The 19,341-nt window shown below is 33.4% G+C and overlaps 1 protein-coding gene across 13 annotated transcripts in view; it reads left to right on the plus strand.

Moving 5' to 3' along the window:
* Positions 1-19,341, plus strand: part of SOX5 (SRY-box transcription factor 5) — a 1,147,842-nt gene that overhangs the window by 682,508 nt on the left and 445,993 nt on the right. For 4 of the 13 annotated variants that reach the window (XM_042247397.1, XM_060413315.1, XM_060413316.1 and 1 more), the window contains exon 1: positions 173-344. The exons of 5 other annotated variants lie outside the window; for them this stretch is intronic. Coding sequence is in view for 4 of the 8 variants with exons in the window: in XM_042247391.1 (XP_042103325.1) it covers positions 1,567-1,604 (38 nt within the window). In the remaining 4 variants the exon portion in view is untranslated. Of the gene's footprint in view, positions 1-172; positions 345-1,497; positions 1,605-19,341 lie in introns of those variants that run through there. 4 more of the 13 variants (XM_042247391.1, XM_027967820.2, XM_042247398.1 and 1 more) reach the window with 1 other exon arrangement.

The following is a 19,341-nucleotide window of genomic DNA, read 5'->3' on the forward strand; positions in this document are numbered from 1 at the left end:
GAATAGCCCCCAGTTAATCACTTCGGCTTTGAAGGGAATTTCCTCGTGGAATTCTCCACAGAAAATCTAATCAACTGACCTGCCCTCTCAACAATGGAAGGCTTTTTTTTCTCTCTTTCCCTTATTGGGGCGGGCTCTGTAATGTAGCCTTTTGTGCCGAATGAACCCTCCCAGTAGGAGTGGAGAGCGTGTGTGAGTGACTGAGTGTGTGTGTGTGTGTGTGTGTGTGTGTGTGTGTGTGTGTATGAAGAATGCACACTATCTCGTGTTGGTGAGTGTGTGCTTACTCCCTGACCAGATGCTGCGGTGCACGGGGCAGCCACCATCTCTGCATGCGTGTCTGTGTAAGTGTCTCTCTCTCTCTGTGTATGTGCCTCTGTGCCTCTGTCATTTCATGTCAAAGGTACATTACCTGATTACCTTCCTCGCCTGCCAGATTTTTATCTAGATAATTGGAACTGCTATGGAGGCTGTGCCTTGCCAGCCAGCTTAGGAGCTGCAGAGCCCTAGTTTGTCCACCTTGTTATCTGTGGCTGCCTGGGCAGAGGAAATTAAAGAGATCCCCAGCCAGGGGAGCGCTTCCTGCCCGACTTCCCCAGCCATCCCAAGCAGGACAGTTTGTGAGGACCATCTTTTTGTTTTCATCTGTTGGTTTGGTTTGGGGTTCTGTTCCCTAGAGTGTGTGTTATTTTGGCACGTGGATACCTAGTCCCCTCCACCTCGCACATCGTGTTTTATGGAGTTTGGAGCTGAGGAAACTTTGGTTGGGTTGCCAGGACGTTCGCACCACTTTGTGGAAAGCGCGAGCTAACAGTGAGACCGACAGAGTGAGTGACAAGTTGTTTACAGGTTTCCTTGAAGGGGCCTCTGCTATATTTCAATCTGTCAAAGTTGCTTTTCTTCCCTCAGAACAATGCCTGATTGTTGTGTGCAAGTGTGTGTGTGTATGTGTGTGTGTGTGTGTTTCCGTGTGCGCACGGAGAGAGCCTAGAAAAGGGTGAGAAGGCATAACAATTCTTTGTGTAAAAATGCTATTACTAATATTTAATCTTTTTGCTCAATGAGTTAATCAATGCAGTTGAATCGGGGTTGGGTTCGTGTACAGATTTCTCGTTTAATCAGTAGCAAATGCATTTTCAAAAATCATATTTTGTGTATGTATGTGTGCATGCGTGTGCGACTTTTATTATTTAGAGGAGAGAGTATGGGAGACACACTAAATGAGTTGACTTCTCACATTTGGTGATGTCTAGAAGGGAGAATTAAAAGGAAAGGACAGGCACCCTGAGGTTGTCTAGTGCCTTGCAGCCCGAGTGTGCGGCTGGAGGAGGGGGGAGCGGCCAGACCCCGCTGCTGGAAGTGCGCTACCCCTTTAAGAGACTGGTCAAGGAGTCCTAGGAGTGGGAGGGGGGAGAGGGGGAGAGGGGGGAGAGAGAGATTGAGAGAGAGAGTGAGAGAGAGAGAGAGAAAATCAATTGGTTTAGAAGGTTTGGACTCACTTGACAGGTTCAGTTGGAGACGATCATAGGTGGCTGCTGTGACAAAGGGAAATTGTGCTTTTCCAGCATGCTTACTGACCCTGATTTACCTCAGGAGTTTGAAAGGTGAGTACAGTTTTCCCCCTCTGATATATTGAAGTGCAACTCTCCCATTTTACAGTAGTCTCTGAATCCACTGGAAGATGCTCGCCTAAAACGTGTTTGTTAGAGAAGCTTTTAGCGAGTGCTTCTGCAGTCTTGTTAGCTGATTTTTGTTGTGATTGCCCAGACCAAATGGAACTGATTTGCAAAGTCTCCGAGATCTCTGCTAATGTTTCTAGGTTGTGTCCTATAACAGGAAATTAAATGAACATTAAGCATCTCTCTCTTTCTCCCACTCTCTGCTTTTCTCTTTCTCATTCACTCTCTTACTCTCTTCCTTCGTTGATATTTTTCTCCCCTTCCACACCTTTTAAAAATGCTTTTGTGCAGAATGTTACCATTTTCAACATCTCTGTGTCGTAATTTCTGGGGTGACAGAGGGCTTTGGTGGTGATTAAAACGGACGCTATAAGTTCCTATTTGATCCTTCTGTAAAACTTTGGAAGCTGCTCAGTAAAGCACATGATCTTTTGTTGATATAAGAGAGCAGATTTTTTTTTTTTAAAGAAAATGTAACATCACAGTAATCTATTAGTACACTACTCTTGAAATGTCAAAAAAAAAAAAGAGAAATGGGGATGATCCCTTTCTAAGTTTTGTGGCCACTTTTTGCACTGTCTTAAGTTAAATTTTGATTTATTTTATTTTCTATTTTGCTCTGTGGGAATAAGTTTTTTGTTATTATTATTTCTTATTAGAGAAATATGTGCTAATACCCTTCCATTTGATGTTGTTGCAAGTAAAGAGAGCTTTGAAAGAATTTTAGCCCTCTTCGTGTTCCTCTAAGTACACATTGCAATTTTAAAATTTGAGTTCTTATCCCAGCATAAGTTCATTTTTTGGAACTATAAATAGAATTTTGTTTGCCATTAAAAAGAATTCAAACTTTGTATTCTGTATGGTGAATTAGAAAAAAAAAGCTAAAAAAAGCCAGGATGCATGATACCCAGGCTTTTTTTTTTTTCTTTTTCATGAAAGCTACCTTCTGTATAAACATTTGTTGTATCTGACTATGCAATGCAAGCTAGGTGCTAGACCAGCTGGTTAAAAATATGCTAAGTCAAGCTGTTCATCGCTCAAAAGACTGAATTTGATATGAAAAGACGAAAAAAGAAAGGACAAAGATTAAAACATTCTAGAAGTGAAGCAGTGGAAGAGAAGAAGGGTATTGAGAATAAAATAATGCTTGAATATGGTCATATATTAGAGAAACCAACATCAGATCAGGGAAGAAAATAAAATAGCCAGTACATATACTTTAATACTGTCTTCTTTCTTTCATTTCATCTTCTTTTTTTAAAAACTTAAGATGCATCTTCACTACATAATTCCAGCGAATGCCTGAGCTTTCTTAACAGTTTTGAGTGATTTTTTCCCCCAAAGTTCTGTATATTAACTCTTTAGAATAGTTAGTTTTTTTTGGTAAACATAGCCTGTTTCATATGTAGATACTGAAGTTGTTTATATTGGAACATACTATCGCTTAATACTACAGTGAGTTTTCTAGTATGTACAGAGCAGCACGAAATGATAGTATACTTTAACTCTATACTTTTCAGAAATAAAACTCTGAGTCTGATTTGTAAGTCTGTTAACCTGACTGTTCTTATAAAAAGGTAGTTACATATTAACAGGCTGTAGCCTATTCCTTTATATAGGCAAGCTTTCCTGCTGTGAACTTTATTTGTATCTTTTCAATTATCTCTTTTTAAACTAAACTTTTCCATTTGCTATTCTGATACTCAAATCTCTTAACATTTTTTTTCCTCCTAGTGAGAATTTCATTTTTTATCACCCAGAGGCATGCTTTTCTAACTGCCTAATTAGATAAGCAAGTGATAATCAATAGAGTTGTCAGTATAGACAGCATATTTGGAAATATTAGTAGCTAAAATAATTTTGAAAAATGTCCTACAGTGTAAAATTTCTTAATAATTTCCCCTGTGGTTATAATTGGTAGTACATACAAAATCTCAGTAAATCATTACTATTTGTTTACATTGAATATGTACGGCTGAGAGTATCTATAGTTACCCACACAGAGTATATATCATGCAGACTCAATATTGAATATTTATATTCTCCATGGGAGGTATATATGCTGTAATTATACTACTCTCTTATATAGTCAGTGTTCTTTTTGCCTTTTCAACTCTCTGCAACTTTCATTGAATATGTAGGTCATTTCTATCAAGTGTTAATTTTTATTCTATTTGCTCACCTGATATAGATGAGTAGTTCACTCAAACTTAGTCATAAATTCAAAAAGAAGACTTTTAAGTTTCTATATGAAATAAAGAAGATTGCTCTGGAGGGCATTACTAAGTTGCTTAGAGTTTATGTATTTTGGAAGTTGTAATTTTTTTTTCTAGTTTCGATTAAAGTCTTGACTATCTTCTATTATCCTTTGCAACCTGTAGACTATTTGAAACTTTAAGGAATATTCAAAACAAGTATCTGGATCAAAATTTGGATGTAGATTTCTATGTCTGTATTATCAGCTGTAGAAATGAACATGATCAATACTGTCCTAAACAGTTGTTAAATAATTCAGAAGCAGTAACAATTTCATTGTCTGCTAAAAAATATTCAAGAGGTAAAATAAAAAGTGATTACAAAAAGTAAAGAATTTGAAATACTTAATTTTTATTTTCAAACATCTCTAACATAACTGATTATAATTAATGAAAAACATAGTTCTCAGGTGGGTGAAAATGTAAAGCATATTCTAAGGAATTATTTGTAAGCAGTTTTTTACATCATCCTATTTAGAAGAAAGATAACTGGCAGCATAGTCTAAATGTTAGTAATAGTGTCTAGAAGGAGAGCTTGAACTCTCCTAAAATTTTTTAAATGAAGATAGTGAATTTATATTTTTACCTGAAAATAAATAATAAAAATTGTGACTAAGGGCTTCTCCTTTCAGAATATCATTTATTGTTTTCATATTCTTAGAATGAAAATATTTAAAACACTTGTCTTAAATAGACATATCAGTTTGTTTCTGATAAGTGATAAAAGTATTTTGTTACTGTCAATAATAATTCTATTTTTCCTCATGTATATATTTATCCTATTTGATTATAATAGTTTTATGACCAAGCTACTTGTTACACTTTCTGATCGCTTTAATGTTAGAGACTTCATTAAAAAGCTAGTATAACATGATTGCTTAAGAAGACAGTCTGTTAATGTCTAGAAAAAAAAAAAAGTTGAGCTTGAAGGTAGTGGAATGAAGCAAATTAAGCTTGTAATAGCACCTATTTGATGGCTTCTCTCAAAACGGGTGCAAACAACACACTGCCAGTTTTCTACATGTTGAAGGGAACACTACAAGAGTAAAATCTTCTGCAATAAAAATTTAAATTATTATTTACTTTATATTCACATCTAATTTACATATGGTTATATTGACTAAAGAAATAATTTTTCATATTAAAAAGTTTGTTTTTCTGAAGAAAGAAATATGCATCAGGTATTATAAAAAATTAAAATTTATAATTACTGTGAAAAATTACCATTAATGGGCTGCAAGAATATTTCTGACATTAGCAGTACTTTACCTAAAGTTTGGCCAGAGTAATAAAATACTTATTACTAGGGACAGATTCATACAGCTTAATTTCAGCCTCTTTTTTTTAAAAACCATTGTACTCATTAGTGGATACATTCAAGTTAGCAGGTAACCCCTAGGTGTGAATCAAAGGAAAGTTTTCCGCTCACATTCTGTCAGCTAATGGCACCTGTAAACCTATTTAAGTCTGATAGTATATTTTCAGGATGTTCTGATATTTGCCTTTGTTCATTTTATTTACTCACTATTACTTTGTAGAGGAAAAGGTAACTACAACTGATTATAGATTTTGATTACCATCCCAATAATTTGCAAGCTAACTTAGCTATTAGCTTGGAATACAGCCTGCGTGAAGCAGTAGACAAACTGTACTTCTATCACACTCACCCTGGAGGACTGTCCTGAAGACTTAGCAGGCAAACCCGACCGATTCCCAAGAGCAATTAAGGGTTAGATGTCAGGTAGTTCGGTGTTTAGCAGGCTGATAGATATAGAAATGTGTGGATGTTAGGATTACTTCACACATTGGTATGTTCTTATCTTGTGTTTTTAAAGTATAATAAGCGTACAATAATGTATTTATCTGTGCTTAGGGAGCTTTTAACTAAAGTCTGTGTATGTACCATACCTGAGAGGCAAATAATAAGACCTATTCTAATACTTGAGCACATTACTCCTCCATAGAGCTGGAAGCTTTTTCAAATGGATTACATTCATAATGCATTTAGAAAGCAAAATTACATCCATGGATAAAGTCTGATTTTTACTGTCTGTTCTTTCCACTATCAATTCTCCAGTCACCTAATGAGTATGTGTATAATGCAGATGTGTATTACGTATGTTGAATACCTCCCTTTCTATAGACTAGTTACGTGTAACTGATAGATTTTGGTTTTCTTCCATAATTTGTTACTCATTTATAATTCCAATGAGGTTAACTAACAACATGGAAAATAAAGCAGTCTTGATATTTCTCTTGTTGGGACTTAAATGTAGTTTAATATGTCAGGTTTCTGACTCAGGTGATGGCACTCAGATAGAAATATGTTCAAAGATTTAACCAAAACATGAAATATCTTCCTTTTAAAGGAAATTTTTTGTTGAACATGAAATGGACCAAAACATAGCAAATTCTTTCTTGCTTCATTCATTCTGTCTCTCCCCCCCCCCACCTTTTTTTTCTTTTCACTGATTGAGAGCTTTGTCATTTATACTGAATATAAGGTTTGAATGTTACATAGATGAACATAATCAAGTGATAATCCTGGAGAAGAAAAAAATTTAAAGACTGATAATAGTTTGCTTCAACAAACAGCATTTATTTGGACTTTCTTTAGGAGAATGCCTCCTAATTCTTCATTTCAATCAGGAACTAATAATGGTGTAGGAGGTGACCTTTTCATCCTTTCTGACTTCTGTGTTTTCTCCTCTAGTTTGGAGGCTGCTCTTCCTCCTCTTTAGCATTATCTATTCTTCTCTTCACTTACTAGTTGAGAGTCCATACATCCCTGGAGATACTGTGGCGTGTGGTTCTGCTTGTCCAATAGGGGGATGTTGTGTTTCTCCACACTCAGTATCCTTTTCCCTCCGAGCCTGAGAGTAAAACCTCAGCGGTACTCCCTGCCTTTGCCAGCCTGAGGAGTCAGAGACTCAAAGTTGTTCCCAGCTCTTGCGCCTTCATTGTAGAGCTGCATTTCTGCTCAGTGGGCTGCCGAGAAGGACCAGACCGAAACAAGATTTAGAAGAATTCTGGTGAGAACTGTTTATAGGGATATGGTATTTTAAAAGAATGTTGTAAACAAACAGAATTGTGGCATAAACAAAGATAATTAGCATAAACAATGTCGTTTTAGGACAGGTGGTTTTAAAAAACAAACAAAACAAAAAACCCAAATATGAACCCAACTTGTATGCTGCCAGTTTGGAACCACTGAACCTTAATCTGTACTTCATGAGAATTACCCAGGTTTGTTGATAAACTTATTAACATGCTTTTTCTGTTTCTTTTGTATCATTTTCCGGTCATTATGCCCTTTTGTCACCCAGCTTGAAAGTAATTAATCTATTACAAGGTAGTTTAAGGACTTTTTCCCCATAAAACTTGACAGAAGGAAAACTAAAAACAAAAGCTTGTGGTGGTTGTTCGTAGACATCTGAAATCGGTGTCGAAGCTTAAATCAGTTCAAACCTGAACTCAGCTCATTGTATTTCAAATCTCTCTTTCTTTTTATGTAAGTGACATTTCAGTCACTTGGCTGTTTAGTATTAATACATTTACTTTTGTCTTGCCTTGAAATTCAGAGATTTCTTGCTATGGCTGAATCATTACTTATGTTTTATGTTTATTTCTAAGTGTTGCTTATGTCTGCTTCCTATTTTCTCTATAACTTAGTGAAGGTGGTACAGCAGTATATAAATGTGGCTGGTGATCATGCAGAATGAGGATGCTAACTATTGTGAACTGCATTATTTAAACCTACTACTCTGTTGTGATGAACTTTTATATGCAGACATTTAGGTTTATCACTAAATGACATTTTTTTCTTAATGTCTTGTACTGGAATATTTTGATTTAGATGAAACGTGAAGTGTAGAGAACAGAAAGCTGTTTTTTTTTTTTTCCTTGCATTAAGGACCAAAGTTCTTTATGGGAATTAAATTTTTTTTTCTATTTGTTTTCTCATGGAGATTGGGGATCAGGAATTCAAAGTAGGTATTTCTAGTATTCTGTAGCCCTTTTCTTTGCTGAAATGAAAGCATTTGTGAATGAGTTTTGGTTTCTTGGAGTTATAAAGATGTGTGTAAACTAGTAAACCATGTCTCATTCATGTGCTATGGAGATTTCTCGTACTTCAGGACAAAAATAATTTGGCTACTAACGAATTAGGGCTACCTGCCAGTGCCAACACATACTGTAGGTAAGAGGAACACTATAAAGAAAAGCTTCTGGCAGCAAATCCGTTGAAACTTTCATATGTGACAGTGTTTCTATTTCTGCTCTTCACATCTTTGAAAGAACGTGTTTTTTAGAAAAGAAAATGTTAAAAAACAGAAGATATAATCTTTCTTTAAAATGTATTACTAGCTTCATTTTTAATATTTCTCATTGTGGAGATGCCTAGAATTTTCCTGTGTTCTTTGCACACATGCCTCCCCTCTTCATCCCGATAAGTTCTGTGACACTGAAACCTAAGAATCAGATGCATTGAGAGTAGATGTAATATGAATTACTGTAGAGGGCTCCCCCCAAAAAAGGTACACTCAAAACCTTACAAGATTTTTATATTGGCAGTTTAAGAGAGGTTAGTTGGGACACTGAGCAACAATTTCATATAAGATGTGTCCTCTCCTTTAGGGCTTCAGGAACATTATTGAGAAAAGAAAGGAAAGAGTTAACTTGCTTTGCTTGTTGATAGTTTTTTAATCTAGTAGTATAACAGGACACAGGCCCAAATCCTGTTTTCTTGGTATATTTTTAATCAAAATTTATTTTAAATGTAGTGAATCATTTACTTTATTCCTGAATTTGGTTTTGTTTTTATATGAATTAAGATGATGACACCAAGGGGGTAGATTGTTTGAGAACTGATTGTGGAACTTTCACAGAAGGTCTGTTAATTTGTCATTTTAAACAATTTTTATGTAATAAAAGAGCATCCTAATGAAAAAAAAAGCACAAAGATTGAAAGCGAACAATATGTCTTCATGTAAGAGAACACAAGATGAAAAAGTAAAGCTTTATTTATGCTATTAATTTTTCAGCGACAGTTAGGATAAGTTCTAAACATTGACAAAGTTCTAAAACATTTTTATTCTAATTCTGGAGTCAAGGTATTACTTGTTTGCTTACATTTCTTCCTTTGGGTTATTTACCCTGAGCCAGAGTTTGTTGGGCAATAATTTACAAAGTCCAAAGACTTTTTTTAAACTCGTTTCTTGATGTCCTTTTGTTTCAACCCCCATTTAAAAATTTTGCTATTCAGTTTCGTAATATGTTTGGGAAGAGTTTGCAGGAAGGTGTCATAAAATTAATGTTAATATTTTTTCTTTTTTTATCAGCACTACAAGAGATCTATGTTGAAGATTTGTTAGGACAGTGTGTAGTGAAAGGAGTGAACTGGTAATCAAAGTTCAATTTTCTGATTCATTCACTAATTCAACTTTGACCTTGAATGAGTGATAACTGAATATTCAATATCAGATTCAGATTTTCATCTCCCCCACAGTATCATCAGGATGTGAAGAAAACTTTTAATATGCAAAGTACCATTATCCAAGCAGAACACCTTGGAGTGGAAAAACAAAGATAAAAACAAATCTTCCTTCTGAGATAAGTACTCTGTTTCTCTCTAGTTCTAAACAGAATTTGGGAAACAGAGGAAAATGTATTGTTTTTAAAGCCCTAAGGACTGTGGGAGATAAATATGATAGTGTAATCTTTTCTTAAAATTTTAGCATTACTGGAAGAATAAAATGGATCTGATTTGACCTATAAATAGTTTCAGAATATTTAATGCTTTAAAAGCATTCTTTTAAAGAAAGAAAAGCATATCCAGATGCTCCTGATATCAATTTAAGGAATAAAAGTGAAGAAGCAGAATAAATAGACTTTCAAAAGTAAATTAAAAGATAATTGGAAGTCACTAACAGTTATGCAAATAATTTATTTTGAAGAATATGATAGACACATATACACATATAAAAGTTTGGAATTCAGGAGAAACTTTTTTGCTTATAGAATAAGGCAATTTTGAATAAATTGATTTTGAACAAATCATACTAAATCCTGATGAAGCTGTAGTTTTGGGGAGAAAATTTTGAAAGGAAGAATATATTTTGTAAAAGTACAAAGCCTATTCCCGCTTTCTCATTTGCAGCACAGAATCTTATGATATGAGCAATAAGGACATATAATAATATTCTAGCTTTAAAAATTGGAAGGTCAGATTGTAGTTCATATTTAATGGAAAATTTGCATTCAAGAGGTTGGCTAAATCAAGATATGCTTGAGTAATATTTGAGGATATTTGAGATTTCTGGTTGAGATTAGAAATTTAAGTGCTAAAATATTGACACACATATAAAATGACAGTTTCTTAGTGGATTTTTAGTATTTCTCCTAATGCATAGAATAATTTCCTCTTTTTTTGGTAGAAATTGACATTTTTCAATGTCTTCAATGATTTGCTTTTAGAAGTTTAACAGAATAGAAACTGTTATTAGCTGGGTATAAGTTCTCAAGATCCAGTTCTTCTGTACATAATGAAAAGAAATTTGGGATCTTAGTGTATGCATCTATAACATTTGAAGATGGGTTGGGCAATCTCTAAAATCTCTTAACTCCTCTAACATCTCATTGCTTTGAAATAAATACATTTGAAAGATTCCTAGCGCCTTACTCTAGTGATCAGAATTCTTACATTTCTGCATCTACTTGGGGACAGACTATCTCATTCAACCAGCCTTTAACATGTGGAATCACTTCTCAATTTCCCTGTCAATAGAGCGATGTTGTGCAGGAACATGCAACCATAGTATATTTTAGGAGTTCTAAATCTAAGTAGTATATACGTATAATTCTTACTCAGTATTAAGTACTCAAGTATGCTGTGTACTATTTTGAATCTAAATGTTTCAAAAAAGATTCACAGTCTAGATGTTTGAAACTCTCAGGTGCATCAGATTCCTAGCCTCAACTTTTATAAGTATTGTAAAAAAAAAAACAATATATATATATATATTATATATATAGATTGTTAAACAAGGCACTGAGGGGGGGATATGAAAAGCAGGAGAGTGGCATTTTAAGTCAAAGAGCTGAAAGTCTATTTACAAAAATTAGATAAAATAAGAAAATGAAGACTGGACAGTAGAGCATTAGGACAACGGTAGGGGAGGGCGGATAGCTCTGGACAGTGTATGTCTTTATATGAATAAATAAAACATTGGCCTGGAAAGTGGCAAGATCAACTAAGATTGCAAACAGGTAGTCCAAAGAAAAATTTTAAGTGGTTCTCAAAATAAATTAGACAACTATTAGTATTAGCATCAGGCCAGTCAACCTAATATGCATTAGTAGTTGGCAATGTCAGGAAAATGTTAAACAGTAGGAAGCAAGAAGTAGAGGAACAGCCAATGAAAGATGCATTAAAAACCTATATAATCTGAGAGGGGCAAGTATCATATATTGCTAACATCTTCTGTTTGGCAGATTTTGTGCTTTTCTAAAACCACAATATTTTGGGCATAAAGTTAGTTATTCTTGCCTGGAGAATCTCATGGGCAGAGGAGCCTGGAGGGCTGCAGTGCATGGGGTTGCAAAAGAGTCGGACACAGCTGAAGCGACTAAACAACAAAATACTATCAGTTACATAATCTTTGACTACATACCCAATGACCTTCTGCGTTATCTACATTTTGAAAATATGACTGGGGCATCAGGAAGTCTCTGTACAAATGAGTTGTAAATTTCAAATATAGATTTATAAATTTGAGATAAGATAGGTATTAAGTATATGTTAAGATTAATTATTTGCTGAATAATTATGATGGTGAATTTTTTTTTATTCTATTCCTGCCAGTTTAATTTAGGAATAAGGAATAGATTTTATTCTCTTATGCTTCTGGAACAGGTATAAAGGATGTTTAAAAAATTTTAAAAAGCAGAAAAGAACCGTATTGAACCAGAATTACATTTAGAGGGAGGGAAATGTGCAAATTTCCTACTGTTAAACAAGAAAGAAAATCTGGAAGTTATCCCAGTTGGGCAACTTACTGCTAATATATTTCATAATCCAGCATTTAGTGATATACAAAGTTGGCATATGTTCCCAGAGTTTCTAAATCAAGAATTAAAACTTTATGATGTATAAGTCACTTACATTTTTTGGGTTTCAGCCATACATCTATAAAATGGGCTTTAAAATGAGTATAAAATTATTTATCCTCTGATGCTAATGAGGCATCTTAAACTTATGAAAATTGATAAAAATATTTGGATATCTCTGAATACAAGCCATTCAATTCAAACTTGAAAACTAGGTTTAATTCTGGACAATATAAAATGGTCAGAACGTCAAGGAAAAGTGTATATTTTTGTTTTATATTTGAAAATTATTTTAGCATATAAAATATGTGTAAGAAATTTATTGACTTATTTTTAAAAATTTATAATTAAGACAAGTATAATGGTTTTACATGTACTTATGATTATTGATCCCAGGTAACTTGTACCTAAATAGCAGCAATATAGCTATAGTTTCCTCTGACTGCTTACTGCTAGTTATGAAATACCTAAAAGCACATCTCTTCCCATTTTATGTGTAGGAAATCTGATACATCAAAAGTTTCTTTTTTTTATTTCATGAAATCTGTATAACAAGTATTTAAGGAATGAATTTTCTGATTAAACATATTCCTATGCCTTAACCTATGCAAATTAAAATTCATTTATTTGTGTAAAATCATAAAAACAAATAATTCTGTAGAACAAATTATTGGACAACAAAAATGATTTTCTGTTAAGTTAAAAAGGTCACATATTATTGATTTTTAAATTATTATTTATACACATATTTTGAAAATTAGAAAATTTTAAATAACTTGAGGAAACTTACTTATGCAATCATAGATTTTCATAGTAAAAATAGCATGACTCATTTTGTATTAGCTACCTATTCCTTTAGACCAGAGGTAAAGCTTGGGAAAATTTATAGATTTCTCTTTATGGGCAGTTGTATAATATGCAAAAAAAAAAAAAAAAACCTACCCCAGAAACAGAACCCTTATTTTTGATATAAAATTGTTTTCCACTGATATAATCTGTTGAAAGCCAGAAGCCATCCAAAGTGCTGATACCAATTTAAGAAGATGATCTTTTGCTTTAATTATACATCTGGGAAATATTAGCTGAACATTTTGTGGAGAACAGTGAATACCTTATTTGCCAGTTGTCTAAAATGCTGCTAATGATCGACATAGTGCCAGTGTTTTGATGGCTCAAACCTAGGCTGAATATGAATACAAAGAACACAGTTGGGGGAAAAAAAGCACACATTTTATACAAAACAGATTTCAACCATCTGCTTGGCACTTAAGTTTGTGACTATAGGCGATATATGAAAGAGACCACTGTCCACGTTATGAATGCTATCACTTTTATTGGTACCTTAGAAAAACCATAGGGTTTTGCAAGCGTATATAACCAATGATTTTCTTCAGCTAAAGAATGAAAGCCAGGTCCTCGGCCAAAATTTTGTTCTCTCCATAATCTCTTCTATGTCAGTCGTCTTTTCCTAGCAAAGTGGGATTCGCTAAAGTAGGTCTTTAGGGTTAAAGTATACCAGACAGCCCTATGCAAGTGGCCCTTAGGAGAAGAACCCCAGATGGTTATGAGATAAAATACTGTTTGCTTTAGGAATAGGTTATATTCCTGAGTCTGTTGCTTGAATACTGTGGTGCATGTCAAATCAGCATGGAAGTTAATGGTCCAGAAGCACTTCTGATTTTAATGCTTTCCCATTTGTTCTGAATTTATAGTATTAAATCAGGCCGTTGCTATTTCGTCACTAGTTCAGTAAGGGAAAATCATACTACCGACAGCAGACTATAAGCAAAATCTAATTGTTTGACCCATTTCATTTACTTTAAAGGTATAGGAGAAATTCTCACTAAAATGATATTGGTGAATATTATATACTAGAAGTTTATAGATTTCTAGAGTAGCAGGCAAGAGATGTTATTGTCTGGTACTTAGGACGTAGTAAGCAAAAAATGAATTTTTGACAAGTCATTTGACCTATTGTATTTTTCTTATCTGAAGTATATTTTGTATTGTAAACATATGGAAAATTGAGTTCGCAGAATGTGTTAGCTTACTGATTTGTCTACACTGTATGAATTAGCATAGATATATTGAGACCTTTTTTAGCTTTTGTGGAAGAAATACGTAATTTAGTGAAAAGTATAAAGAAATGTTCTCAAAATCTGTCTGTACCTGTGCTTTCCAATATGGTAGCCACTAGCCACATGCTACCATTGAGCACTTGATATGGGGGTGATCTGAATTGAGATTTGCTGTAAGTACACACTGGAGTTTTGAAGACTTGGTTTGAATGAAAGGATGTAAAATACCCTAATAAGATTTCTTAAATATGATTATGTATTGAAATGATAACACTTGGATATGTTGGCTTAAATAAAATGCTTAAAGTCTTTTCACCTGTTTCTTTTTTACGTTTTTAGTGTGGCAACTTGAAAATTTCAAATTACATATGCAGCTCATATTTGTAGCTTACATTATATTCCTATTGAAATATGCTATTTTATGCCTTTCTGTGGAGGAAGGGAAATTAAAGCATCTACCTTTGTCTAGATTCCAGTAGTTAACAGCTCAAAAGTGTGGCAGTGCATCAGAAAGATTTAAGTTTTTATTAACAATCTTCCTTCTTAGCTTTCTTCTACAAGAAGGTGAAATTTTATCACTTTAAAAAAGCCCTAATAGTAACACTGACTTTCATAGATGCTTATATCATTTACCCAGTGGATATTGTCAGTTTCTCTAAACTTCTGTGGAGTTACAATGGAAAAGAAGATGTTTGCCTAGGAATTGTTTGGATTACTTTGGAGATTATATGTTTGAAAGGTACAATTTTATTTACTTTTATGAAACGCAGTATGTCTGTAATTTCTTCACTGGATATAAAGAAGTTGGTGGTAAGTAGGAATACCTTCTCTTTTTGCATCCCAGCTAATACTTCACACAGTTTCTAAACTTGACCCTCAAGATGTTATCCAAGCTCTTTATCTAGAAAGATACCAGTAGCATTCAGTGTGTGCCCAGACTGCCTCACAAAAATCTTATCTCTATTTTATGAATGAAGAAGATGAAACAGAGAGTTGCCTAATTTATCACAGGTAATAAGTGGCAGAACTGGGGTACCAACTAAAACAGTCCAGCTCCAAAGACCTCACTTTCAACCATTCAAGTATAGTACTGATCTTGATAATAAACTACTTCCATAACTTCATAATTATCATTTATTTTACTGTTAGAAATGTCTTTATTCATTGAACAAATGTATTTCATGTACCTGTTTTGCGAGGAATCATTTTAGTTGCTGAGTAAGTCACAAAATTGCAGACACTGTAAATAAATAACATATAATGATTGTGATATAGACTTCATTTTTCCTCTTGGGATGAATTCATTCATGGCACCAGTGCTAGGTGGTGAAATCCAGACATCTGGACAATTAAATAAAGGGTTTCTTGGTAAAGGTTCCCTGAAACTATTTTTGAGAGATACCAATTTTCAGTGCACATTATGGAGGGAAATTCCTTACTGTGAGAAGTGTAACCATATAAAATTTTTCAAATATCTCTTTCTCAAATCCTTTACAGTGAACTACATACTGCATATGTTTTTATGGACAGGCAGTGCCTTCATTCAGAAAGTATGTCTGATTAGTTTTTGCTATCTTAATTGGGCAACAAGCTTCTTTACTGTAGTTTTTAAGTATGTCAATGTTCACATCTTATATGGTGTTTTATATGAAAATTTGTGATGAATTGGTAAATAGTTAATATGATATTGCTCCTTTGATCTAACTTGTAGCTATGACCTATACTGATTTTATTGGGTGGCAGGCAGAAGTATTGGTAATTTTGAGTAGAAAACTCAACCAGGTATGTGACAGGTAAAAGAATTACAAATTCTTGGGAATAACAAGGCATTTGGGAATGGAGATGAACCTTGTGGTTTTACTACACAGATTTTCCAGTTTCACTATTAAATTTATATATGATAATACAGACATGAGGTGTTCCATGGATCTCTGTTTTATGTGTTGGATCTTTTAAGTGTTTTTTCCATATGTAGATATGGCTATGGTTTCTGGTACTCTCTGATTTCTCAGTACTTATTAGCTTTAGTTCCTGGTAGATCTTGGAATTAGACTGCTAGAATTTATTCTACAACTTCACCACTTATTAGCTATGTGACTTTTGCAAATGACGTAAACTCCCCATGCCTTAATTTCTTTATCTGTGAAATGGAGATTATAATAATTCCACCACTTAGGTCATTTTGCTGCTTAAATATTAAAGAAAACATATGTAATTTCATTTGCTCAAGTAATGACTATTATTTCTTCAAACAAATTTTAATCATATAGAAGGAATTCTAAGAATATTTCAAATAATATGGCAAATGACATCAGATAGCATACTAAAAGATAAATATTAAGTACTTAGTAAATAATTCTGAAGCCAGTGGTTTGTATAGGATTCATTAGAACTTCAGATACTTCCTAAATGGATTAAAATATTAAAAAATAAAATATTCACATCATAGAATAGATGTATTTTACATATCATATAAATATAGTTTATATAGAATGTATTATACACATTTTTATAGTTACATATAATACATATATTATGCACAGTATATATATATTTTATAAAGTGTGTATAGATGTATAGACACAAAATAAGGAAAGAGAATTATTTCTAAAATCTTGTCTAAGAATAGCTCTGTGTTTCCTAACAGTTATGAGGTTTATGGTTATCATATTCTGATAAGAATAAAAGCTTACCATTTAATCAGTAATCTCAATTGTTTTAGGGGACCCTGATGTCTAAGGGAGTGATTTATGAATTTGTAAATTGTCTTCAATAGAAATACTGCAGAAGATTCATAAGGCATTCTTCACATTGCCATTTTTAGTAGAGACTAGATAAGAGAAGGAATGTTGAATGATAACTAACTGAAGTGAAGGAAGGCATTTCTATAAGTAGCTAAACTAATGTTTGCCAGGTATGTAGATTTCCTGGTGAAAGGATACTGGCAGAGATCTAAGAAAAGGCTAACATGTCCCTTAAACTATCTCCTTTAAATAACAGTTTTTACATCCAGGCTGTTGCTAAGAGATGAGGAACAATCACTTCTTGACTGAGTTGTATTCTTGCCTATATTGAGGGCACTCCCACCTCTGTCCTTAAATTGACTCTAGATTTAAGACTACATAGAGACAAAGCAAGAAGTTTCCTCAGGAAACACTTTTTGGATCTGCTCAAGTACCTTCAGAGCATCATATTGAGATCATAGAGTTTGGTATAGTACACCATTAGTGGCTATCTTCATTTGAAGCATGTTAAGGCTGTCTGTTATTTATTGTCCACTGTGATAACTGTTTTGTTTGCACATTTTGAACAATCTGCATCTCATTGGACCCTCTGGGTTGATTTCACTTTAAAAATTACCCCAAATTATAAGTGGAATAAATTAATAGTTGATTTTATATGCTTTCATATGATTTAGTAGTACATCTACATTTAGAGTGATGTAGACACAGAAACATTCCCGTCTCGATTTATTCATTTTAAAATATTTGGTGAATATTTAATATGTGAATAATTTGGCAACATGAAAGTACACACCAGTGTGAATAAATGAATGAGCAAGAGTAGCAAGAGCAGGAATAAAAAGCAGTCTACAGTTTATCATTTTATCGATACAGGAGTATCATTTAAAAGCACTGATTTTTCTTTTTTCCTTTGAAAGCTAAAGTATTTCCCAAACTGATGGTTTTTGTGTAGATATAACTGTTTTAAAGCTGCTATTTATGACAACATATAGGCACTTATAGCTTATGATGTCAAATCTAACTCATAAAAGCTGGAAAATTTTTGATTTTACAAATCTTTTTGAAAATTTCTTGCAACCAAAAATAACCTGATAATCAAAAAAATCACAATTATTAAGAGATACAGAATTCTTCTTAATATTTTCCTTTACTTCAGAAAATTCCAAATCTACGAAAAATTTGAATGTGTTGCACAGTGAACATTCGTATTCTTTCACCCTAATTATTAACTTCTGGCCCCTTTGCCTTTTTTTTTTCTTTTTTGAAAATAAAGGAAATTGCAGGCTAACAGTGGTAAGAACGAGGGTATTTTCCTACATAACGGCAATAAGAGAACATCCAAGAAGTATCATTAGTATAGTAATATTGTTTGATATGGTCAATATTTTCTAATTGTCTCAGTAATGCCATTTTAAAGCTTTTTTTCTCTTTAAATCCAGGATCAAGTCAAGCATCAATTATTGCCTTTACTTGCAGTACCTCTCTAGGTGCCTTCTAATTGTAAATAATAACCTGCTATCTTTTGTCTTGACATTATTTTAATCTCATATAGTTATTTCACAATCAGAATCTGTCTGGTTGTGTCCTCATGATTAGATTCAGATTACATGCAGATTTTAAAGATAGGTATTATACCATTGTCTTTTAAAAAATCAGACAAGATTGTAATTAGATGGAAGTTCAAATTCTCTTTACCAAATCATGGAGACTTTTTTTTTTTCTTGGCTTATAGATTTTAAGAGATACCCTCTATCATCAGAAAGCTATCCAAGCCACCGTGATTTGTCTTGTAGACAGTTTGGTGTTTGTTGGTACTAGTTGAGAAAATAGGACCTCCTTAATCCAAGAAACCATGACAACTTATCCATAAAGTCTACTCTGAAGATGCCCATAAATACCCAAATTTTTTCAGGTAATAATTTAAAAACATTGATTACAAATCTGTGTAATAGCACTATAAAAGTATATTTTGTTAGCCTGGAATTTATAGCCACAGTGGTCCCTCTTTATGAAAATAATGCTAGAAGTCAAAACAAATTCAGGTCTTTTCCTCATTCTTCATTCACCATTCCCACATCTTGAAAATCAGAAATAATCTTTTTTAAAGTTTCTAACATTTTGTAAAGTTTGTAAACTAGGCTATCTTATTCCAGAGCCACACTAATGATCTATATAACTGCCTACGTCTGGAATATTCTACCATTCTTCAACTTCACTTCTCACTCCTCAAAAAGGCTCTAACACACAGACCAGAATTAATGCCCCATAACATGTACTTTCTTCTCCACTCACAATGTGAATTTTAAATTTTGGAAGAAATTAAGAGCTAAGTATGAACTTCTCTTGTTTAACTCTACTACTTAATAAATATTTTAAGATTATGGAATAGAGATCTTTTTGTTAGCAATACTCTAGCTTTTTTATGACATGAAGCAGTTATTCAAACAGAGTGTTTAAGAACTTGAAAATCACTATTTGG

The sequence above is a fragment of the Ovis aries genome, chromosome 3 (genome assembly GCF_016772045.2).
Source record: "Ovis aries strain OAR_USU_Benz2616 breed Rambouillet chromosome 3, ARS-UI_Ramb_v3.0, whole genome shotgun sequence".
Classification (NCBI taxonomy): domain Eukaryota; kingdom Metazoa; phylum Chordata; class Mammalia; order Artiodactyla; family Bovidae; genus Ovis; species Ovis aries.